This window comes from Purpureocillium takamizusanense, chromosome 9, assembly GCF_022605165.1.
Source record: "Purpureocillium takamizusanense chromosome 9, complete sequence".
In the NCBI taxonomy this organism is placed as follows: Eukaryota; Fungi; Ascomycota; class Sordariomycetes; order Hypocreales; family Ophiocordycipitaceae; genus Purpureocillium; species Purpureocillium takamizusanense.
Genome location: NC_063076.1, coordinates 1,411,255 through 1,433,875, shown reverse-complemented (window position 1 = coordinate 1,433,875; position 22,621 = coordinate 1,411,255). Strand labels below are relative to the sequence as shown.

The 22,621-nt window shown below is 47.1% G+C and overlaps 6 protein-coding genes and 1 non-coding gene across 7 annotated transcripts; 5 read left to right on the top strand and 2 right to left on the bottom strand.

The window, feature by feature from the left end:
• Positions 1–225: 225 nt before the first annotated feature.
• Positions 226–1,535, top strand: RPS11B (40S ribosomal protein S11-B). The gene is made up of 4 exons (XM_047990919.1): positions 226–301; positions 373–548; positions 719–957; positions 1,037–1,535. Coding segments are annotated over exons 1-4 (486 nt in total). The 5' UTR covers positions 226–299; the 3' UTR covers positions 1,106–1,535.
• A 119-nt stretch (positions 1,536–1,654) lies between these two features.
• Positions 1,655–2,914, top strand: JDV02_009265 (uncharacterized protein). The gene is made up of 2 exons (XM_047990918.1): positions 1,655–2,236; positions 2,300–2,914. The coding sequence occupies exons 1-2, from the start codon at positions 1,736–1,738 to the stop codon at positions 2,735–2,737; spliced, it is 939 nt and encodes a 312-aa protein (XP_047846928.1). The 5' UTR covers positions 1,655–1,735; the 3' UTR covers positions 2,738–2,914.
• Positions 2,915–3,164: 250 nt separating this feature from the next.
• On the top strand, positions 3,165–3,238 carry JDV02_009264. The gene has a single exon. It is a non-coding gene; the product is annotated as a tRNA-Val (tRNA).
• An 11,351-nt stretch (positions 3,239–14,589) lies between these two features.
• Positions 14,590–16,878, bottom strand: JDV02_009263 (uncharacterized protein). The gene has a single exon (XM_047990917.1). It carries the CDS (start codon positions 16,787–16,789, stop codon positions 14,984–14,986), a length of 1,806 nt encoding a protein of 601 aa, XP_047846927.1. The 5' UTR covers positions 16,790–16,878; the 3' UTR covers positions 14,590–14,983.
• A 113-nt stretch (positions 16,879–16,991) lies between these two features.
• JDV02_009262 (uncharacterized protein) lies at positions 16,992–18,467 on the top strand. The gene has a single exon (XM_047990916.1). It carries the CDS (start codon positions 17,178–17,180, stop codon positions 18,252–18,254), a length of 1,077 nt encoding a protein of 358 aa, XP_047846926.1. The 5' UTR covers positions 16,992–17,177; the 3' UTR covers positions 18,255–18,467.
• A 52-nt stretch (positions 18,468–18,519) lies between these two features.
• MET7 (Tetrahydrofolate synthase) lies at positions 18,520–20,679 on the top strand. Its single transcript, XM_047990915.1, has 4 exons — positions 18,520–18,924; positions 18,989–19,120; positions 19,177–20,072; positions 20,138–20,679. Exons 1-4 carry the CDS (start codon positions 18,823–18,825, stop codon positions 20,550–20,552), a joined length of 1,545 nt encoding a protein of 514 aa, XP_047846925.1. The 5' UTR covers positions 18,520–18,822; the 3' UTR covers positions 20,553–20,679.
• JDV02_009260 (Tetrahydrofolate synthase) lies at positions 20,598–22,469 on the bottom strand. Its single transcript, XM_047990914.1, has one exon. It carries the CDS (start codon positions 22,297–22,299, stop codon positions 20,638–20,640), a length of 1,662 nt encoding a protein of 553 aa, XP_047846924.1. The 5' UTR covers positions 22,300–22,469; the 3' UTR covers positions 20,598–20,637.
• Between the last annotated feature and the right edge of the window lie 152 nt (positions 22,470–22,621).

Here is a 22,621-nt window from a genome sequence, read left to right as displayed (position 1 = left end):
GTACCGCTACTTTGCGTTAGTGACTCCACCCGTCTGAGCGACCATCGCGAAGCTCCACATACGGTCACGTGAGCTCACTCCCTTGAGCTGATTCAGTCACGTGTTATGACCATCCACGAAGAGCGGGTCATTCGCCTACTGGGCCAATCCAAATTTTGCAAGCCCTAAGGCGGTGGATGCAAAAAAATGGTGTGCGATTGCCCTACTCCTCCATTCGCCCAAACACTTTCTCGCGACCATCGACCATCAACGACACGCCTTCCTGTCACGACACCCTCCCTGGAGCAGGATAATTCAAGATGTCAGTCTGCGCCGCGACGTCGCCATGCGAAACAATCGAAGAGCCGGCCATCGCTGACTATTTTACTCCAGGGCGACCGAGTTGACCGTCCAGTCGGAGCGCGCTTTCCAGAAGCAGCCTCACATCTTCCAGAACTCCAAGGTCAAGGCCAAGAGCGCCCGGCCTGGCAAGGGTGGACGACGATGGTACAAGGATGTCGGTCTGGGTTTCCGTACCCCCAAGACCGCCATTGAGGGCAGCTACATTGGTACGTTTGCGAGGGATGATCGGAGGCTTCGAATCGAGAATGTCGGACGACCGGGCGGGCGACGCTCTTCGCGAAAGATGGCGGCCCACACGATTGATGACAGCCCGAGAGAGACCTAGTCGGAGGAATCGTCAATTTTTGAGGGCGAGATGTGCTGACTCGCTGCGCAGACAAGAAGTGCCCCTTCACCGGCCTCGTCTCGATCCGCGGCCGTATCCTGACCGGCACCGTCGTTTCCACCAAGATGCACCGCACCGTCATCATCCGAAGAGAATACCTCCACTTCATCCCCAAGTACTCTCGTTATGAGAAGCGCCACAAGAACCTCGCCGCCCACGTCTCCCCCGCTTTCCGTGTCGAGGAGGGTGACCAGGTCACCGTTGGCCAGTGCCGCCCCCTGAGCAAGACTGTACGTTAACACGTCCATGCCCACCACTCGTCATGATACGAGCACGCGCGCGAGCATTGCATTTGCTGACTGATTACAGGTCCGATTCAACGTCCTCCGCGTCCTTCCCCGAACCGGCAAGGCCGTTAAGAAATTCAGCAAGTTCTAAATTGGGCTTCCCTTCTGGCATTTTTGGCGTGATAAACATCAGGGGGAATAGGCTATTCCCACTGGAGGGTCGGGCACCGGAAGTTGATGGGCAATGATTCTGCTGTAGTTGCAGCCGCAAATAAAAGGGTTCATGAATGCAACTCGAGATACACAAGGGCACACCATGGGTGGGCGTTGTCGTTGACAATCCAAATGGGTTCCGATTTATGGCTGCGTCCGCATTCTAGCTTGACGTATTATGTCTGGGTGACGGTGACCGGCCACCTTGAGTCTGAACTCTCATCCTTGTGAACTTGGGGAGAGATGGTTGCAAGCATACGACGGACCACGACGGATGCATTTTGCGAGGCCCAGAGAGAGCACCTCTCAAGACCTGATTTCCGGGCTATAATTCCTTCATCTGAATAAGACAGACGAGCATTGATCCCAAGTCCAGTTGTTGAGTTGATGCGTACTGCACGTACAGTGTTGAACACAGTGCTTATTGTTAGTCGCACTCACAAAATCGTCGACTCGCTCCGCTTCAACCTCCGCTTCAACCCTCCACCACAAAGCTCCAGAATTGTTGCGACACCGAGTCCCTGCACATCAGCTACTGCGGCTCGCACGTCTCCCGGTAATCACTTCAATGGGCTGGCTTCCCTCAATATTCGGCGGCGAGAAGCCTGCCGACCCTCTGGGCAAGCTCGACCCAAAGCTCCGCGAATTCCTCGAGCGAGAATCTCCCGTCAAGTACACACCAAACGAACCTACTGCCACCACGCCGCCTTCGACCAGCCCCCCTCAGACCCAGCAACATGACAAGAAACCGATAGCGACGCCAGAGGTTAAGAAGCCTGCAGTCCCATCAGCCAGCCTCTACCAGGATGGCCGCTACGCGCATCTTTGGAAGAACTACCGTCCGCTGGCGCAAGTCGAGTCGGACTCGGCGACCGATCACGACAAGCTCATGGGGGTCCTGGAGGATTTCAAGGAGCGCAAGGCAGCGATTGGGCGCGCCGCGCTCGAAAATTGCGCGATGCAGCAGGAGGAATGGGTGAACTGCATGAGGAGCGGCAGCTGGGAAGACCAGCTCCAGATGTGCCGGCACCAAGTGCGCCGATTTGAAAGGTGCTACACGATGCAATCGGTTAGCCCTCACCCCGCGTGATGAACTATGGATCATTCCTATGGCTAATGACTCCCGCTACAGAAATTCCTGAGAGCGCTCGGATACGGCTCCGTCCTGGGACGACCAGCACAGGTCGATGAGGACATCCAGATGCACGCAGACACGCTATTTCAGCGAATGCTCGAGCACTGGGCAGCCTTCCAGCAGGCGCAGGAGGACGGCAGGACCATACCCGTTTTCGACCCAAAGCTGCCCTCCAGCGCGAGCCCGGCGCCGACGGCGACCCCGACGCCGGAGATGGAGAAGCAGTGGAGGGAGAAGCTCGACAAGCTGCTCGAGGACGAGCGCGCGGTGGAAGAGGCTGCGCTGCGGGCCGACCTACAGGCCAGGGCGGACGTGGCGCAGAGCGTCAAGAAGATATGGGACACGCAAAAAGAGGAAAGGGAATCAAGAAAGGCGGAGGGGCAGGCGACTTTCATGGACACAGTCGCCTCGCTCTTTGGGAGAGGGGGCAAATGAAGCTTCGGTGCCTATTTGGTGATAGCTTTTGGGCATACCAGGCGGATTCGTCACTCAGGAGCATGTAAATTATGTAAATGGCAATGTGCAACACGAACAAGGCCGCCACTATGTGCCGACAAGGCACCATCACACTCGGCGTAAGCTCAGAGCCATTCATATCTTCTTCAACGCGCATTCACAGACCCTGGGTGTCCTACGTACTTTCCCGGAAATGCCGCCTCTCTCATCGATACGACCGAGTTTCGCAATTCACAGCAATGCAGACCCTACCTTACCCCCTTCCAACGAGAATCACACAAACAAGAAATAGCAGGATGACGATAACAAACAATCAACGGCGCGGCGGTGTCAGGTGGTCGTCACCAGCCGTTGTGTGGATCCTACCAGTACCAAAATAGTGCAAGACTCTTCAACAAAGACACATGGTTTCGTGGTCTAGTTGGTCATGATTTCTCGCTAACACCGAGAAGGTCCCCGGTTCGAGCCCGGGCGAAACCACGTTTTTTTGCCTTTGCTGGTGCCCGTTCTGGACCCTTCCTCTTCTCTTTTTTTGTGGTCTCACTACGTAAGATTAGGCCCTGCTCGGCGTGACGCGGTTAGTATAACCGGGGCGCGGTTAAGGGTTTTTTTAGACGGCGATAAAATTAAAATTCGCCCTTTACCTCTTTAAGCTACTTAAAATTGCCCTATTAAGCAAAACTAACTAGGGTTATATTTTATATAAGCGTCTTAATATACCTTTTACTACCTTACCTCTTTAATTACAATATCTTAATATTTATACCTTAAAAAGCTATATTTACGGGCCGCGGTTAGTATAACTAGGCTATCTTCGTAACCGCGCTAAGGGCTATGTTTTATTAACTATAGCGCGGTTAATAGAGGTTATTAAACGTATTATATCGCGAGTTAAGGTATAATTATAGGCATTTTCCCTATAATTAAGAGGTATTATAAAATAAGACCTATCGATAAGACTATCTAATAAGGCTAATATAATATAAGGCTCGGTATATTTAATACGCTAAATCGACTAGCTTACTTTAGTAATTATAATTTTAATTATCGTAAGGGGAAATAGGTAATAATAATATCTCTATAATAGTAGCGTTAATAATATCGTAAGATAATATTCCTAATAGCTCTTTTAGCTTTACTTATTAGTATTATTATAGTCTTAATAATAATTAATAAAGCTATAATAGCTATAATATAAGTAAATAAAGATTATAAGCTTATTAACCTTACTAGCTTAGTTATAGCTTAAAGGTATATTAATACTCTCTTTATTAGTCTAGAGAGCTAATTCTTTAACCTCTTTTATATATATTTAGAGACCTTTCGAAAGCTTTATTAATAGCTTTAAGAGAATACTAAGCTTAAAGGTATATAATATTAATTGCTTAATATAAAAGTTATAATCTTCCTATTTATCTATAAGTAAAGTAAGATATAAAGAGTTATAGTAACGTTCTTTAATATTATTAAAAATATTATATCGATTATTTTCTATATCGTACTTAAGGTAATAAAGGTCTTATATATAAGATTTATAAAGTAGCTATTAGAGAGCTTTATATCTCTTAAGATTGCGATAAATTTAAAGTATTATACTTTTATTAATTATATAGGCGCTATCGATAGTATATTAATAGCGGTATATATTAAGAAGAAGTATTAATACCGCTTCTTTAACTAAAAAGGTAATATTACCTAAAATATATTAATAGTATAAAGGGCCTTGCTTAATAAGAGCCCGGGGCGCTGCCCCGGGCGTAGCGCTGCGTGCGGCCGCGTACGTGCGGTCCTGCGGGCAGTCACGAGAGCCCGCACGTAATAGCGCCGCGCGTATAGGGGCTGCCTAGCGCACAACCCTAACTTACCTCCTCGATAGCACGTTAAATATCGACAGCCTGACCGGCTCCTATTATATAGCGCTAGCCCCGTTATAAATAGCTATTCTAATTAATAGAATCTTTATATATATACTTACTAGAGCTAAGGGAAGTATAAATAATGCCTCTATTTACTACTTTACGATAAGTATAAGTCTTTAAGTACCTTATAATCGTTATTATTTTAGCGACTTAAGGTTTATAAACTAATAGGCTATTATTATACCGTTAATTAAGGTTCGTTATTATCTCGATAATTAAAGTAAGTTAGTAATTAAACTAAACGATTATAAAAAGCTCTTTAACCTTTATTATATAAGTATTCGAGCTATTATTAAGTAGGTATTTAATTAATTAAAGTAGAAATAGAAAATCGCGAGGAAGAACTTAATAAAATACCGTTTTTAAGATTAGATTCGAATTATCTATACCCTTATAGGCCTCTTAAATTTTATTTAAGTTAATAGAGATAAAGATACTTTATTTAATAAAGGGTTAAATAATAAGCTTTAATAGCTCTATAATTAAGCTATTAATTAACTAAGCGGTAAGACTATATTAGAGTTACGCGAGGTAATAGCGAAAGAGATATAGACTAACTATATAAGGTATCTTAATCGAAGGAATAGTAAATAAAGGTATATTAAGTAATAGAGATAATATTATAAGAAAGAAAGAGATATAGGCTATAATAAAGGTAGGAAATTAATAATATTATATATATAAATAAAGGCTATATTAATAAGTAATAGCTACTTAGCCTAAAAAAACACCCCTTATTATAATATTATTAATTTTATCGCCTTTACTTCCTTTAATACTTATATTTAAGCCGAGCTACTTATTTAATAGCTTCTTCCTCGTCTCTAGACTCTCTTTATTACTATTTTATATTATAATATAGAATAGCTTTATAATAACCTTATTAAAGGCAAGATATTATTCGAGAGAGACCTTAAGTATTACTTAATATAAAGGGCTTAGCTTAATAAGAAGCCTAGGGCGCGGCCCTAAGCGTAGTAACGCTATATATAGCTATAGCCTACGCTAACTTATGCCCGCAGCTAGTTACGTAAGCCTATACGTAGCGGGCGCCGCGTATATAGGGGCTACTCGGTATATAACCCCTATTTCCCTCCTCTATAGTACATTAAATATTAATAACCCGACCGGCTCCTACTATATAGCGCCGGCCCTATTATAATACGTATTATTAACGATAGTAAACTAAGTAATAGAGATAGACCCGGCGGTAGCCTATAGGCTCTCGATAGAATAGTAGGCGTAATAGTAGGCGTAATAATAGGCGCAATAATAGGCGTAATAATAAGCGTAATAATAGGCGTAATAATAGGCGGAATAATAAGCGGAATAATAAGCGTAATAATAGGCGTAATAATAGGCGCTATAATAGGCGTAATAATAAGTATAATAGCTAGCGTAATAATAAGCGCTTTAATAAATAAAATTTAAATATCTAAGGGCGTAGCTATAGTCTATGCTTAACCTAATAGCCCTTAGCGGAGCGGCGCCTAAGCCTAAGAAGCGGAAGCCGCTCGAATAGCTAATATAAGATAGTAAGATAGAATACTTTTACTTCTTTTTATACTAACTAAAAAGTAAATATAAGACTAATAAAGCGAAAGGCCTTAATAAGGAAAGTAGAGCTATTTAATATTAGCTCCTTAATACGCTACTTATCTAACTATAGCCTTATATAGAGGGATTTTAGACTTAGGGAGGACTTAAGGGCAATAAGGAACTATAGGCCTTCTTTAACTATATCGAACGCCTCTTTAGTAGCGAGCGGGTTAAGGAAGGAGCGCTCGATAAGCTATAGGGCTTACGCTAGAGAGATAGGTAGCCCTTTAGTACTTTCTTCTTTAACTTCGAGAGTACCTTTATAAATATAAGTAGGTCTACCTAAATAAAAGATACCTAGATCTTAGCGCTATAGAATACTATATCCGATGCCTTAAAGGAATAGCTTATTATGATATAGATATTAGTTATTTTCTATAAATATACTTAATGCCTCTAAGAAATCTCTTAGAATTTCGAGAGGACCCTATACTTTAAGGAGCTCTAAAAGAGGGGCTAAGGCTAGTTTAAACGCTAGCCCGCGCCCTTAAGAGCGGACCGGGCTAACTCCCTTATAGCTATCTTAATTATCGACTATTATAGCGATATTATAATATTAGCTACCCGCCTTAAAAGGCATAGGACTAGCCCGAATAGAGGGGGCCCCTAAAGAGACTTAACTAAAGAGGGCGATAAGCCTTATCGAGCTAAGTAAGCTACTGAAGATAAGAGGGAAAGAAAGAAAAATAAAGGGCTATACTTCCGCTATAGAGGGAGTAGCTACCTTATAGCGCGCTACCCCTATACCTTAGCGAAGCGGCCCGTAACGTCGAGCTTAGTCGGGCTATATTATATAGTCTTTATTAAGCTAGAGCTTAAGAGTAAAGTTAATGAAGAGAGTAAAAGTAAAGAAGTAGCGCTTATATAAGGAAAAGCGCTACCTTAGAGCGAAGCTATACTTTAAGGCCTATAGTAATATAAGTAGAAAAAATAAAGCTTAAGGGACGCTTAAAAACGACCCTATCGGTAATAATAATATCGATTAATAAAAGTCCTCTTTATTCTATACTTATCGATAAGGGATATAAGTATTATATAGCTATAGATAAGGAAGTAGCCCGAGACCTTAAAGTCTTAATAAAGAAGATCCCTTCTTATAAGGTAAGGGGTATATTAAGTATTATAGATAAGGTAGCTATTAAAGAGCTAATATAGCTAGTTATAAATATAAAGGGCTATTTATAGCCTATCTATACTTATATAGTGCCTTAATTAGAGTTCCCCCTTATCTTAAGGAAGCCTTAGATATAATATATAAAGTCTTACTTAATCCCATATAAAGGTAGGCTATAATATAGGCTATTATAGATATAGGTATAGTATTATTAAGGGCCGCCCTTTAATAGCCTATTCTTAAGGGATATAAAAGACGCTTATTATATTATAGTATTAACGTTCGTAAGGTATATATAGCGGATTAAGAAGTAAGAGGGTAGCGATATAGCTAAGGTAGCTATCTTTACCGTTAGTATAAGGGATATCGAAAAAGCGCTTATACCTAAGCGGCCTAAGTTAAGAGAGGAACTCTAAGAGGTTATCCTATCGCGCTTTTATGACTTATTTCTACTCTTTAAGAAGTAAGAAATAAATAAGCTTAACCCTTATAAGCCTAGTATAGACTATTAAATCCCCCTTAAGAAAGGCCTAAACGGCTAGGACCTACTTATGCCCTATAGTATACTTTATAATATATTACGTAAAGAAGTATTAATCTTATAGAAGACCTTTAATAACCTTCTCGATAAGGGGTTTATTAAAGCTAATAGCTTAGAGGCGGCGGTACCTATCTTTTTCGTATAGAAGTTAAGGGGCGGGCTCTATTTCTATTATAACTATCGCGCCTTTAACGCTATTATAAAGGCAGACCGCTACTTTATCCCCCTTATTAATAATACCTTCTATAACCTAATAAGCGCCTATTAGTTTATTAAGCTCGATATAGTATAAGCGTTCTATAAGGTATAGGTAATAATAAAAGAGGAGTAAAAGACTGCCTTTTATATAAGGTATAGTCTCTTTAAGTAAATAATTACCTTATTTAGCCTTAGCGGCGCCTTAGCGACCTTTTAACGCTATATTAATAATATATTATAGGACTTCTTAAATAACTTTTACTCTACCTATATAGATAATATCCTTATCTATATAAGCGGTACCCTTAAGGAATACTATATAAAAGTATAATAAGTATTTAAGCGGCTATAAGACTATAGCCTATATCTTAACCTAGATAAGTATAAGTTTAGGGTTAAGACTATTAAATACCTCGGTTTTATTATCTATATAAATAAGGGTATTAAAGCGGACCTTATAAAGATAAAAGTAGTTATCGAATAGCTAGCCCTAACGATATAAAAGGGGGTATAGAGCTTCTTTAAGTTCGTAAATTACTATTAAGTCTTTATACTTAAGTTTTTAGAGATAGTAGCGCTATTTATAGCCCTAATAGAGAAGCGGGTTCTATTTATATAAGAGTAAGAGTATTAAATAGCGTTTAAAGCTCTTAAGGAAACCTTTACGAAAGCTTTAATCCTCTCGTAATAAGACCCTAACTTATTTACCTTCTTAGAAATAGACTATAGCGGGACCGCCCTAAGGGGAACGCTCTTATAAGATATAAATAGCTAATAGAAGTTAATAGCCTTTTACTTATAAAAGCTATCCCTTACCGAGCGGAATTACCTTATTTACGATAAGGAGATATTAGCGATTATTCGCTACTTAAAGTAATAATTAGCGGAGCTCTATAGCTATAAGAGCTTTATAATACTTATAGACTATAAGAACCTAGAATATTTTATAACTTATTAGCGCTTATTAAAGTAGTAGGCGCGTTAAGTAGAGCTACTCTTAAGGTTTAACTTCTCCTTAGAATATAGGCTAGGTAAACTAGCTATAGTACTTAACGCTCTCTCTTATAGGGACTAAGATTAAGAGACTTAAGAAGACCGTAAGGCTAGGGATATATAACTTATCCCTTAAAGCGCCCTCTATATATATATCGGCGCTACCTCGACTAAGCTAGCTACCTTATTCCTTAACCCTTAGTTAAGCTCTCTATAGCGACGCGAAATAAAGCGGGATATAATTTATTAAAGCGCTTTTTATATAATTAAAAGTAGCGCTTATACTTTTGACTTAAAGCTTAGCCTTAAGGTCTAGATCGTAAAGTATAGCCTCGATATAATAAGGAATCTCTACTATAGGGACCGCCTTTAAGTACTTAGCGCCCCTTAAGTAATAAAGGTAAAGGTAAAATCCGCTCTTAAAGGAACGGACTTATAAAACGAGCTTAGGGGTCGGCTAATATAATAGGCCTATAACTCTCCTTTATTTAAGTACTTAAGTAAAAAGGGTATAATAGCTATATTATTATAAGAGTTTTATTAGCCCTTAATATAATAGTACGTTAAGAGGTTCCTTTATAACTATAATACTTATAGCCGCATAAAGATTTAAAAGGAATATAAGAAGGGGCTATTATAGCCTTTATTAGTACCGGATTAGTTCTATAGGTAGATCTAGATAGACTTTATTATAGACCTCCCCCCTATAAGTAGATATCGCTTCCTTTAGGTTATTTAAGATAGGCTTAATAAAGAAGTTATATTAAAGCTAATAGCTATTATAAACGCTATTATATATATAAAGCGCTTCCTTTAGTATTACTTCTATTAGTATAGCTAGCTTACCGCTATTATAAGCGATTAAGGAACGAATTAGATAAGTAGCTTTTAATAATACCTTTATAAGCTAGTTAATATCGAATAGTAACTTAATATAGTATACTACCCCTAAATAGATAGGGGTATAGAGAGGATTAACTAAGAAATATAGGTATACCTTAAGGCCTATATTAACTATAACTAAGACGATTAAGACTGATAGCTACTTATAGCCTAGCTCGCGCTTAATAGCTAGATAAGTACGTTAATTAAGATATCCCCTTTCTTCGCGCTTTATAGCTATTACCCCTAATTTATTATAAATAGCCCCCTTCCCCCCTTAAGGGAAGTAAGCTAATATATTATATTAAAAGGTAAGGCTTAGGCCTTTATAAAAAAGCTTAAGTAAGTTATAAAGCTCTATAGCTTTATAATAATAGCGGCCTCGCTTAAATAAAAATAGAGGGCTAATTATATATATAGCCCTGCCGATAGGTATAAAATAGGGGATAAAGTTTAGCTTAATCTTTATAACTATACCTTTATAAGGCTAAAGAAGAAGCTCGATTAGCTATACTCGAAATATATAGTTAATAAGGTAATAAGCCTATATATAGTCGAGCTAACGGGCCTATTATTAAGTATATATAACTACTTCTATATAGACTAGCTATAATAAGTAAGTAACGACCCTATACTTAACTAGGCTATTTTAGATAGTTAGCCTATATTAATATAAGCGAGTAATAATAAGTTTTATAAAATAGAAAAAGTCTTAGCGGCCTATTAAAAGCCTTAGGGCCGGGGAGTTAAGGAAGAAGCCTTAGTTAAATAGAGTAGATATCTCGAGCCGATATAAGAGCCCTTTAAGGAGGTACGATATATAGAGGTATATAAGCGGTTTATAAAATAGGCTAGTAAAGAGCGCTAAAAAGAAATATTAGTATTAGCTTTACCCCCCTTAAGAGGGGGGGGCTACCCTATAGGGCGCGGTTACTTTTCCTTTTCGTCTTCTTCTTTATTTTCTTTATCTTCCTCCTCCTTTTCTTTTACCTCTTTATCGGCGATAATAGTAATAATAGCGGCGAGGGGAGCCCTAGCGAAGGCGGCGATAATAGTCTCGACCGCTATAAGGCGGTCCTTAAGGGTACCTACCTTAGTAAATAGCTAGGTATTATTACCTAGGGTAGTAATTAAAGCGGTAAGGGCGGGGGCGAGGGCGGGGGCATTAAGGTTATCGGCGCTACTTCTATATAGGGGTTAATAGCTATATCGTTAGCGCTATATAGGGATAAGGGGAAAGGACTTACTTAGGTATAAGGCCTATATATTTTAGTTTCTAAAGGTATTAAGTCGCTATATAAGCGGCGCTTAGTACCTTCTTTACCTTAGCCTTTACCTTCTCGGCGGCGGCGGTAGCGGCAATAGCGGTATCGGTAGTAGCGGGGGGGGCGGCGGTAATAATAATAATAATAGCGGTAGCGGCATTAGCGGTAAAGATTCGGCCGTATAAGGCGGCGAGGAGGGCTAGGCCTAACGGGCAATACGCGTAGTTAGCTATATAATAGCTATAATAGCTACCTTATAACTAATTAGCGTAGGCTACGTAATTAGCCTCTAGCCTAGCATAGCGTATATAAGGGCGGGAGCGGAGCTCCCTAATAAGAGCGTCGAGTCTTACCTTCTTTTATCTTAGGTTAATAACGGCTATATAAGGAGAGATAGAAATATTTATAGAAGGCGATACTAAGGGCGGCGATAAGCGGCTATAGTAGCTACCCTAAGGGGTAGCGATAAGAGGGGTAGTAGGGGGGGGGGAGGCTAGGGAGGCAGTAATAATAGCGTAGAGTATAATAGAGGGGCTAAGGACGGCTATAATAAGGCGGGCAGTATAGGGCCGCGAGGACGGTATCGGCGATAGCGATAAGGGCTTTAAGAGCCTAGCTTAGGAGGACTCTAATAATATTTATCCTTAACGTTAGCTTGGATCGGTATGCCCCTACGCCTTATAGGGCGGGGGAGTATAGGGAAGGAGGGACGAGCGGGCTTACTATTATTATTACTATTAGTATTATTATTATTATTATTATTACTACTATTATTATTACGGTAGTAATAGCGATAGCGTAGTAGCGGCGGTAATAGTAAGGATATAGGAAGAAGGAAGGAAGCCCGCTAGGCCTAGGGGAAAGAGGTCCTTTTATAGTTATGCTATATTAATAGTTACGTAATACTTAGAGGGCAACTTAGGGCGAACGGCTATTATAAAGTCATTAACCTAGCCGGCTATAAGTACGCGCGGGCCGGCGGGTAGGGGCCCGCGCCGAGGGGGGTAAAGACGCTTAGTTAAAGGAAGTAAGGCCCTTACGAACGGACTTATATATTATATAGCCGGCAGTAATAAAGGCTAGCTATGCGCGCCTACTTATAGGCCGCCGGGCATAAAGGAAAAGGAGCCCTTAATTAAAGGGCCTAAGTAAGGGATTATTACGAGCCCCCTTATAGTAGCTAGGGCTAGCCCCGGGGGGGGGGGAAGAGGGAGCGGGGGGGTAATATAAAGGGCTTAGCCTAATAAGAAGCCTAGGGCGCGGCCCTAGGCGTAGTAACGCTACGTATAGCTATAGCCTACGCTAACTTATACCCGTAGCTAGTTACGTAGGCCTATACGTAGCGGGCGCCGCGCGTATAGGGGCTATTTAGTATATAACCCTTATTTCCCTCCTCTATAATATATTAAATATTAATAACCCGACCGGCTCCTACTATATAGCGCCGGCCCCGTTATACTTAATAGTCTTATAATATAGCTTTAATATTATTAGCGTTAGGCTTGCGATTTAAAGCTAAAGTTATTAATATTATTATTACTTAAATAAAGGTTATAAGTAAGTCTATCGACTCTATAATGCCCTTAATATTAAGACTAAAAGCTAATCTCTTTATTTACTAATAGGCCCTTATTACCTTTACTTTCCTTTTTAACCTCTTTAACTATAATAACTCTATTTATATCGATATAGCTAGCGTAATTAATAATAGCTAGCTTAATATCTTAAATAGCGTCTTATTTCTAAGCTAAAGGTAAGTATCGTTAGTATCGTTAATAAAGGGATTATTATCGTTATTATTATTATCGTCTTTTAAGTTAACCCTCTCGATACCTTTATAATCGCTAGCCTTAATAATATAATTACTATATAGTATATTCTATAGATAGACTATATTATATAAGCTAGCCTAAAATAGTCTAATAGTCTAAAGCTAAAGTTATTAAGGGAACTTATTAATATATATTATCTATTATATATTTATAGCTATAATAAGGCTAATATCCTTATTATAGCTTAAGCTTATATTATAATAATCCCTTATCTATAAGAAATAACGATATTTTTTCTTAAAGTTATAATAATAATTAAGAAGCTAATTCTTAGTCTAATTAAGTAATAGCGATAGATATTAAGCCTTAAAATAAAGTATAATTAAAGATATTACGATCTTTAAAAAGGCATTCTTATTAGACTTAAGATAACCTTTATTTTAGGCTTTATAAAGATACTTAAGGAATAAGATTATTATATTTAGTTTCTATATATATTAGGTTCCCTTTAGCGCTAGGTTTTTCCTCTTATTTATCGCCTTTATTAACTTAACTACTTATAAGATTAGCTATAGCTCTATCTCTTTAATAGACTTAATAGGGGCTATAGGCTCTTCGTTAGTATCGTCGGCTTTATCGTTAGTAATAGGCTCTTCGTTAGCGGTAAGCTCTTCGTTAGTAATAAGGGCTTCGTTAGTAGTCCCTTTATCGGTAGGCTTAAGAGCGGGCTCGGGAGCTAGCTCGTCTATATCGTCCTTTCTTACGATAAATATAGGGCTATCCCTAGTATCTTAACTATCTACTATATCGATATTATAGGTAGTAGTCTTTTAAGTCCTATAGCGCAGAGGTATTTTTAGGCGTTATAAAATATACTATATTTAAGGGCATATTAAAGGCATTATGGATTAGCGTTATGAAAAATACCCCCGTAGACTACGGTAGAATTTAAATCCCGACCTAATTAGGTAGGTAGCGAAGGTTATATGCATAACTTATTGATAGGGGTTAAAACGGGTCAAAAGGGGTACTTTAACTCCCCTGCCGTAGTTATGCTCCCTTAATAAGTCACCTTTTCAAAAGCCCGGTTACACTAACCGCGCGTGCCGAGCAGGGCCTTACTGACTGAAGATACCCGTTTTCATAGTCCTTACGCTAGGTAGTTATGGGGAGCGCTGTAATTGTTGTTTAACTAGGCTACCCTAGGCCTCAGTGAAATGGGGACGGCGAGGTTTTACATGGAATGTGGTCGGTATAACGTTCGTGGTTGTAACTCGTGCTTGCGTTTCTTTTTGCTGAGTTTGTGTTTATTTTCATGCATCGCGTGCTGTGTGATGTCGAGTTCAAAGAGCGCGTGTGAGTTAGGTACGGTCTCATTGAGTTCCACCTTCATGTGTACTCACACTACGCGACATCCCAATACAATTTAAATCCGAACGGGTCAACATGCAAGCTGACGGGAGAAGAGTCATGTGCGCATTGCTCACTGCAGTAACTATAAATCGGGATATAATGTTTCACGGGCGGATTGATCATGAGCATGGTAGGCACCGGAGGCGGATATCGCTTTCATTACTTTTACGAACTAAAATGTAAAGGGTGAAACGAATCGCCAAGACCACGGAGAAGTCAAACAAGGGTCATGGCGTCAGAGAGCCCTTTTGTAATCAGAAAATGGTTCGATCTTGGAATCGCGCGGTAATGGGGAGCAGATGGACAAGCTGCAACCCACCAATTGTCAGATAGAGCGCCTTCCGGAATAGTCGCAGGTATAGAGCGAGCTCGCTGGTCAGCATGTCACCAAGACGACAACTCAAACAAAAGATGAAGAGCCAGGGGCTGGAAGACATATGGATTCGTACATGACTACGCCCTCTAAATGCTCCAATGCTGGTTTCTACTCGTTTCTTCTTCTTCTTCTTTGGTCGCCCAGACAGTCCCACTACTGGCGAGAAAGTCTGGCAGCCTTGAAACGGCTCACGTGTTCTTGCGGCTCATCGCCGCCGACGGATTCTCGGGTCGGAGTCTCGTCCTCCCAGAGGAACCCTCCTTGTCGCTGGATGAATCTCTTCCGCAGCCGTTGGTATTCGTCGGCCACTGCGTTCTGATCCAAGGGTTCGACGACGGCAGAAGGCGCGGCGGTGGGTTCTCTCTCCACAAGACGTTCGGCGAGCGTCGTGCCCTCGGGGCCGGTCGGGATCTCTCGTTCCTGATCATTGTCTAGGAACTGTGGAGGAGCATCAAAGGGCCCCTTGGGCAGGTCTCCACTTGAAAGACCCTCACCTCTGGCCTTCTTGAAGCGGGACGGTCTGCGGGGAGTCGGGGGTTCTGCCGACTTGGGGGGTCCCGTACGTTCAACGATATCGCCGAGAGGATCGACAATGGGTTCTTCTCTCTCTTTGACAGCTGGAGCGACTGGCTCCGGCTGCGTGTCCGTCTCCGGAGCAATGTCGAGGTTTTGAGCGAACCGCACACCCTTGCGCTCTTCGCCGTTGGACTGCTTGTCTTTCAAGCTCGACTTTGTCGGCGCTGGTTTGGACGCCGACGAGGAAGTTTCGGATTTCTTGACGACTATGCGGCCGATGCCTTCACCATCGTCCGAAGACTCGCCTTCCTCGTCGGCGGCCTGTTCGGTAAAGCGGGACTTGATGCCGAGGCTCCTCTCAAGCTCGAGCATACGCTGACGATAGTCGTCTGTGACGATCTGTCGTGTTGATCGCCCCCACTTGTCTTCGTCGTCTTCGTCCTCCTCCTCAGCGAAGCCTTCGTCGCCGTAATCGAATCCTTCGTCATCATCGTAGTCGGTACCGTCCTCCTCAAGCTGAAGCTCAGCGACGACTGCACCGACTTCGCCCATGCTGTAGCTCAGCATCTGCTGTCGTAGTGCGGCGTCATCTTCGTCCTCGTCGTCGGGAATCACAGCCGTTTCCATGCTCATATCCTCCTGCTCCTTTGCGGTCTTCATGATTTGCTCGACGCGTCTTGCCTGGCGGGACATCTTAGGCTCAGGTGCGGGTTTCGTGATGCCTTCCATGAGCGTATCTTCCGTGAAGGACACGGCTTTCTTGGGCTCAGGCACAGGGAGCGCTTCAGCGGCCCGTTGAGAACGATCCACAGCCTTCGGCTTCGGTTGGTCAGGCTTGGACTCGTGTTGAGCTGAGGAAATCGTTGCGTCCCCGGTTGTGGGCGGGATTTCGGAGTTTGTCGAAGAGCTAACGCCTGCCTTTTTCAGAGCCTCTCGGACCTTCGGCACTGCGTCTCCAGGACGGTTCAACTTGTACGACAGAACATTATCATCGTCGTCCAACTCCTCGACAATTTCCGTGATCGGTTGGCCATCCTCGTCGAAACCATCATGCTCCTCCACCGCGGCTGCGAGGGTGGCATGTTGGCTCTCTGCCGCGTCAAGCTGCTTCTGCAAGCTGCCCACGCTCTTGGAGACATAGTCGATGCGCCGCTGCAAGAGGCTGATGATTTGATCAGCTGGCCGCGGGTGGGAGATGCCAAAGATTTCGTCAAGCTCCTTTCCGCGCAGGAGCTCACCTTCGAAGTCGTCGTGGACCCGCTGCAGCTCATCGCTTGAGCTGCTATCATCCGTGACAGCTTCGACCTCCTCCTTCAAGGCCTCGTACTCGGCATCCCAGGTCTGCCAGTGTTGCAGAGCCTTGCGCAGCTGGGAAATGTTTTCCTCAAGCTGCAGACGATGCCTCTCGACATTGTCGAGGCTGCCTGTGGTGGCTCCGGACATGTCGGGTTGAGGATGGGGGAGAGGTGGCGTTGACGGAACGGCGCGAAGAAAAAAAAGTTCCAAGGTTAACTACCGTCGGCACCTATGACAGGGGGTTCGCCAGTCGCGGGTCGAGGTACGTACCGTGCAGACATTGCGGCTGAACAGCGGTTAACTTTCCCGCCGTTGGCTGGGTGTCAATTCGGTGGAGATTAGCCGTGTCCATGTTGCTCCCGCGTTCACGGAGAAATACGAGCAACTGTCTGTGAACCGTCGCACCAGAGCGACCGCCCGGCGATGAACCCCTCTTGTCGTGGCTGACGGGCTTATATAAAGACGGGCAAGCTCATGTTGATCGTCTCCTGATCTTCTCTCTGAACATGCTTCAACAACCCTCTCCAGCTTCATCATGGCAGACGCCAATGGAACCAGGACGCTCGAAGCCAAGTGCTCTTGCGGTGATGTGCATCTGACCTTTGATGTGCCTGTCAGTCTGTTGCCGTTACCCGTCTATCTCTGCCATTGCAGCGCGTGTAGGTATGCGACGGGGTCGCCGTGCACGTTTCATACGCAGTTGCCAGAGGGGTTGCTGCCCAAGTTCCTCGGAGACTCATCAGAGGAGAAGCTGACCTCGTGGCTGTCTTACGATGGCCGGGGCTGCACATATGACTTCTGCTCGACCTGCGGGTGTCATATCGGAGGCGTAAGCATTGACCGGAAGCAGTGGACCCCCTCCACGTCCATCTTCACGGACCACGGACCAGACAACTTCAACATTGGCCAGCATGTTTTCTCGGAGTCGGCCAAAGGTGGGGGAATTGCTTCGCTGGTCACGCACATTAGCGGCCGACAGCTGAGATGCTGGAACCCTGCGGCTGATGATCCGACTGCGAAAGTCGTCGAGTCGAAGGCCGAAGTAGGCGCGGATGGCGAGGAGCGTCTCCGAGCCCAGTGCGAATGCGGCGGCGTATCCTTTACATTCAGGCGCCCTACGCCGGCCATTCTCGACGACCCTGTGCTTTCCAAGTTTGTCTCGCCTCGCGACAACAAGAAGTGGATGGCGCTATATGATATCTGCAACGACTGCAGACTCGTCACGGGCACCCATCTTGTGGGCTGGACATTTGTGCCCCTAAGCCTTTGCGAGCCGCGCATCGACACGACGCTCCAGATCGGGACGTCCAAGACGTATTCGACATCGGAAGGGGTTCTTCGCTCGTTTTGCGGCACCTGCGGCGCCACCGTCTTCTTCACCTGTGCGGATCGCCGACCGAACGACGCCCAGACAGTTGTTGACATTGCCACGGGGATCATCCGGGCCCCCGAGGGCGTCATGGCTGAGAACTGGTTCACGTGGAGGACACGCCCGGCGCATCTGGCCAGCGGTGTAGGCTACGACAAGGGCTTTGGCGAGGCCTTGAATGAGGGCATGAAGCGCTGGACGGTGGACAAGTATGGGGAAGAGCTGAACGATGATGTCGGTTAGTTGCGGCTGCTTTGTGAGGCCATAGATGCCGATGCGAATGGCGCGCGCGGGAGAAAGGCGTTGTTGGGGGATTGAGAAGCAGCGAGCGAAAAGCGTCGTGGGGGAGAGACGCGGCAAGCTATTGAGAATTGAGTGAAGTTTGCCTTGTAGATTGGCTGCCATCGTTCCCTAGACACACCGACTTAGTCGTCTGTTGGTGATGCGACATGTCCGTATAAAGTATGGCGTGGAAGGCGGGCTTTTATTCACCTCGCGGCGCCTGCCGAGACTATCCGCCCGCTCATGGACCTTGACAGAACCTTCATCCGGCATCAGCAGAGCAGACTTGACAACCTCGTCGGCTTTTGCAGACTTTATTAACTTGAAGAGGCTCCAGCGTTGAAGCGACCTCGCCCCGGTCCCACATCAAGCTGGGACCAGCCAGCAGCAGCAGTTCCATCTATTCCCACTCGCCGATTGCCGGCCCGCCTGCGGCATCTCAATCAACGCACCCGGTCGCTGTCTTACCTCCACTGGACGGACGTCACACTGCCGCCGCAGCTGCAGACGCGCGCCCCGAGCCAACTCGATGCGCCATGGGTCGAGGCGTCCCCTCGCTCTCATCCAAAACCTCACCTTCGGCACCCGGCGATTCGCGCTGCGCACCATGGCGACGGGCAGAACATACAACGTGAGCCACAAACACGCGGGCCATCTCCTGCTAAAAGTCCAACGCTGACGACGAGACCCGCCAGGACGCCATTGATGCGCTCAACTCCCTCCAGACGCCTCATGCGGTGATAGAGGCCCGGCGCAAGGCCGGCGTGCGGCCGGATGCTGCGTCCATGGACGAGATGAGGGTTTATCTGGCCCGGATAGGCTACTACGTAGGTCAAAACCCAACTCTCGATATCGCTGGGCTGCCTCCCGCTGACAAGTCAAGCCCGGTGCTCTGGACCGGCTCAACATCATCCACGTTGCCGGCACCAAGGGAAAGGGTAGCACGTGTGCCTTTGTCGATTCCATCCTCTCAAAATACCGCCAAACGCACCAGGTGCCGCGCAAGAGCGGCCTCTTCATATCGCCGCACCTCATCGCCGTGCGCGAGCGCATCCGCATCAATTCGGTCCCCTTATCCGAGGAGCTCTTCGCAAAGTACTTCTTCGAAGTATGGGACCGGCTGGCCGAGTCCACGACGGCGGCCAACGTCGTCCCGCTGGGGACGCGACCGCTGTACGGCCGCTACCTCACGCTCATGAGCTGGCACGCCTTCATCCAGGAAGGTGTCGACGTGGCCGTCTACGAGACGGGCATCGGCGGCGAGTACGATGCCACGAACGTGGTCGAGCAGCCTATTGCTTCGGGCATCAGCACGCTCGGAATCGATCACGTCTTTGTTCTGGGCGACACGGTGGACAAGATTGCGTGGCACAAAGCCGGCATCATGAAGATTGGCAGCCCGGCTTTTACCGTTGAGCAGGTCCCCGAGGCGGCTGCGGTTCTCCAAGAGAGAGCAAAAGAGAAGGAAGTCGACCTCAAGGTGCTCGATATCGACAGCCGGCTGCGCAACGTCAAGATCAAGCCCAATGCGCAGTTTCAGAAGAAGAATGCAACCCTGGCAATTGCGCTCGCCGAGGCGGCGCTGAAGAAGCTGGGCGTAAATACGGCAGGGGGACCGGACTTGCCAGCCGAGTTTATCGACGGGCTGGAGCAGACAGTCTTTCGCGGTCGCTGCGAAGTCAAGTCAGAGGACAAGGTCAATTGGTACGTGGACGGCGCGCACACATCAGACAGCCTCAAGATGTCGTCGCGCTGGTTCGCCGACGAGACCGCCAGTCGGTACGCACTATCTTGCCTTTCCGGATCCCCTGTCACGAATTACGTTGCTGATTTCAAGCCCGCAGATCCGGCCCCCGCGTCATGATCTTCAACCAGCAAGGCCGCTCCGAAGCCGTGGACTTCCTCCCCGCTGTCCGCAGCGCAACGCAGCGCGCGAGCGGCTCGTCCTTTGACCACGTCGTCTTCTGCACAAACGTCACGTACGCCAAGACGGGCTACAAACGCGACTTTGTCAACCACCAGATCGACCCCGCCGAGATTGAGAACATGACTGTCCAGCGCCGCTTCGCCGAGAAGTGGTCGGAGCTGGACCCCGAGGCCAGGGTGGTCGTTTTGCCCACCATCGAGGAGGCGCTCGACTACGCGCGGCACGTGGGTGAGGCTCTTGGCCCCGGCGAGCAGGTGCAGGCGTATGTGACGGGAAGCTTGCATCTGGTCGGGGGAGCGCTGGGGATCTTGGAGCAGGCGGACGCCTTGTAGCGAGGAGTCGCCGATGCGTTCTGACGCAGACGTAGTAGGACCATGTACATGTATATATATATATGAATGATGTGCCAAGAGTTGTCTACAATAGGACGTCGGGCTCCAAGGCTCGCAGGATACCCCCTACGAGATGCAAGCTGCCCGTGACCAGCACCTTGGGCTTCGGCCCAGCCTGCTGCTGCCCCGCGATGCGCCTTGCCTCGGCGACCGTGTCTGCTATGTTGGTCATCTTCTGCGTCTGACACTCTGGCGCTACCTCGTTCATCGTCGCCTCCGCTGCATCCTGTACGGCCATGTCGACAACCTCACCGGGTGGAGTCGGCTCGTGGTCGTTTCGCGTGAACAGCGCATGGCTAAACACGTTGCTCCGACCACCCATCTCTCTCCTGACGGCCGCTAGGAAAGACTCGAGGAGCTGCGACGCGTTCCTCTCCTGCTGGTTGAAGACAAGCGTCAAAGTCTCGCCGGGCTGCACCGACGCGGCGAGCCATCGCGCCACCTCGTCGAGGCTCTCGTGCGTATGCGCCCCGTCCAGCAGCCATATCGCGTCCTCCTGGTCCATGACCTCGCACCGGCCCCGAAGCTTCGCGGTTTGCAGCCCGCGGATGAGCTCGGGCGAGAGGTCGCGCAGCAGCGCCGCGTCAGGGCTCCTGCTGCTGTCCTGCAGACCGATGTGTTTCCGCACGGCCAGCACAGCCAGCGCCTGGTTGTACTTCTGAAACGCGCCCTTGAGGGAGCCCTGCACGCCGGCCCAGCGCTCGACAGCCTCGTCGTCGACCTCGACCAGCGTGGCCTGCTTCTCCGCCGCCCTCGCCCTCAGCATCTTCATCACGTCGGGCTGACCGGCCAGCCTCCGCGTGAACCCCGTCAAGCCGGGCTTGAGGACGCCGGCCTTATGCCACGATATCTCCTCGACTGTCTTGCCCAGCATGGCGACGTGGTCGATGCCTAGCTGCGTGATGACGGCCGCGGAGACGGCCTCGGCGGGCACCACGTTCGTGGCGTCGTACTCGCCCCCGATGCCGACCTCGAGCACCACGTTGCGCACCCCGCGCGTGAGGAAGATATGCCACGCGAGGATGGTCATGAACCGGGAGAAGAAGGGCTTCGTCGCGGGGCCCTCGGCCTCTGCCGCGGACATTGTGCCGGTGTTGGTGGCGGCGGCGGTGAAGCGGTCCCACAACTCGAAAAAGGCGGAGGCGAAGACGTCCTGGGAGACGGGCTCCCCATCGATGGCGATGCGCTCCCGCGGGCTCACGAGGTGCGGGCTCGTGTACGTGCCCACGCTGTTGCCGCCGCCGCCGCCGCCGCCGCCGCCGCCGTAGTGCTCGCGCAGCATGGCCGTCGCGTAGGCGCACACCGAGCCCTTGCCCTTGGTGCCGGCAACGTGAATGTGCCGCAGTCCGGCCAGGTCCGCGGGCGCGTACCCGGCGCGGCGCAGCCAGTCGAGCATCTCGGGGATGGCGGCGGCATTGAGCTCGCACGGCGTCTGTTGCCGGTTGAAGAGCTGCGTGGTCGCGCGGTTGGACTGTAGTAGGGCGAGCTTCTCGAGGGCCTTGGGGTAGCTGCGCGACGACGACGCGCTGGACTGGCGCTGGCTGCTGCTGCTGCTGCTGCTGCTGACGCTGTACGTGTTCATTGTGACTACGGCCCTGGATGGCGAGCTCGAGCTGCTGGAGAATCTGCGTGGCGATCGACTGGACAAGACGAGAGATGCCGAAATGCGACCCATCGACGGGGCCATCGTCAGGCGTGAGAAGAGCCCCCCTCCTCGCCACAACAGTCGTACAATGAGGGGCTTTCTTCTTATGAGCCGCTCATGATGACGGAGTGCTTTGCTTCACGATGCGGATTGGTCTATGTTGATGCGTGGGCAACAGTACGAGGCACAAGGTCGAGGTCTTGGTGGCGTCTTGTGTCACCACGCGATCCAAGTACCAAGTAACTTACTCCGGAACTGCCTACTAGTTAGGTAGGTAGCTAGACGTCCATTGTCGTGCTCCGGGAATAGGAATTTGCGGGCCCCCGAGCCTTGAAAAAAACGCGAGGGTCGCGCCTTCTAATTG

Excerpts from the sequence above, each read along its gene's own strand:
- RPS11B (XM_047990919.1), top strand. Across the intron at positions 549-718 it reads CATTGAGGGCAGCTACATTG|ACAAGAAGTGCCCCTTCACC; the intron begins GTACGTTTGCGA and ends CTCGCTGCGCAG. Across the intron at positions 958-1,036 it reads GCCGCCCCCTGAGCAAGACT|GTCCGATTCAACGTCCTCCG; the intron begins GTACGTTAACAC and ends GACTGATTACAG.
- JDV02_009265 (XM_047990918.1), top strand. The coding sequence starts at position 1,736 with ATGGGCTGGCTTCCCTCAATATTCGGCGGCGAGAAGCCTGCCGACCCT. Across the intron at positions 2,237-2,299 it reads GGTGCTACACGATGCAATCG|AAATTCCTGAGAGCGCTCGG; the intron begins GTTAGCCCTCAC and ends CTCCCGCTACAG.
- JDV02_009263 (XM_047990917.1), bottom strand. The coding sequence starts at position 16,789 with ATGTCCGGAGCCACCACAGGCAGCCTCGACAATGTCGAGAGGCATCGT.
- JDV02_009262 (XM_047990916.1), top strand. The coding sequence starts at position 17,178 with ATGGCAGACGCCAATGGAACCAGGACGCTCGAAGCCAAGTGCTCTTGC.
- MET7 (XM_047990915.1), top strand. The coding sequence starts at position 18,823 with ATGCGCCATGGGTCGAGGCGTCCCCTCGCTCTCATCCAAAACCTCACC. Across the intron at positions 19,121-19,176 it reads TGGCCCGGATAGGCTACTAC|CCCGGTGCTCTGGACCGGCT; the intron begins GTAGGTCAAAAC and ends TGACAAGTCAAG. Across the intron at positions 20,073-20,137 it reads GCCGACGAGACCGCCAGTCG|ATCCGGCCCCCGCGTCATGA; the intron begins GTACGCACTATC and ends TCAAGCCCGCAG.
- JDV02_009260 (XM_047990914.1), bottom strand. The coding sequence starts at position 22,299 with ATGGCCCCGTCGATGGGTCGCATTTCGGCATCTCTCGTCTTGTCCAGT.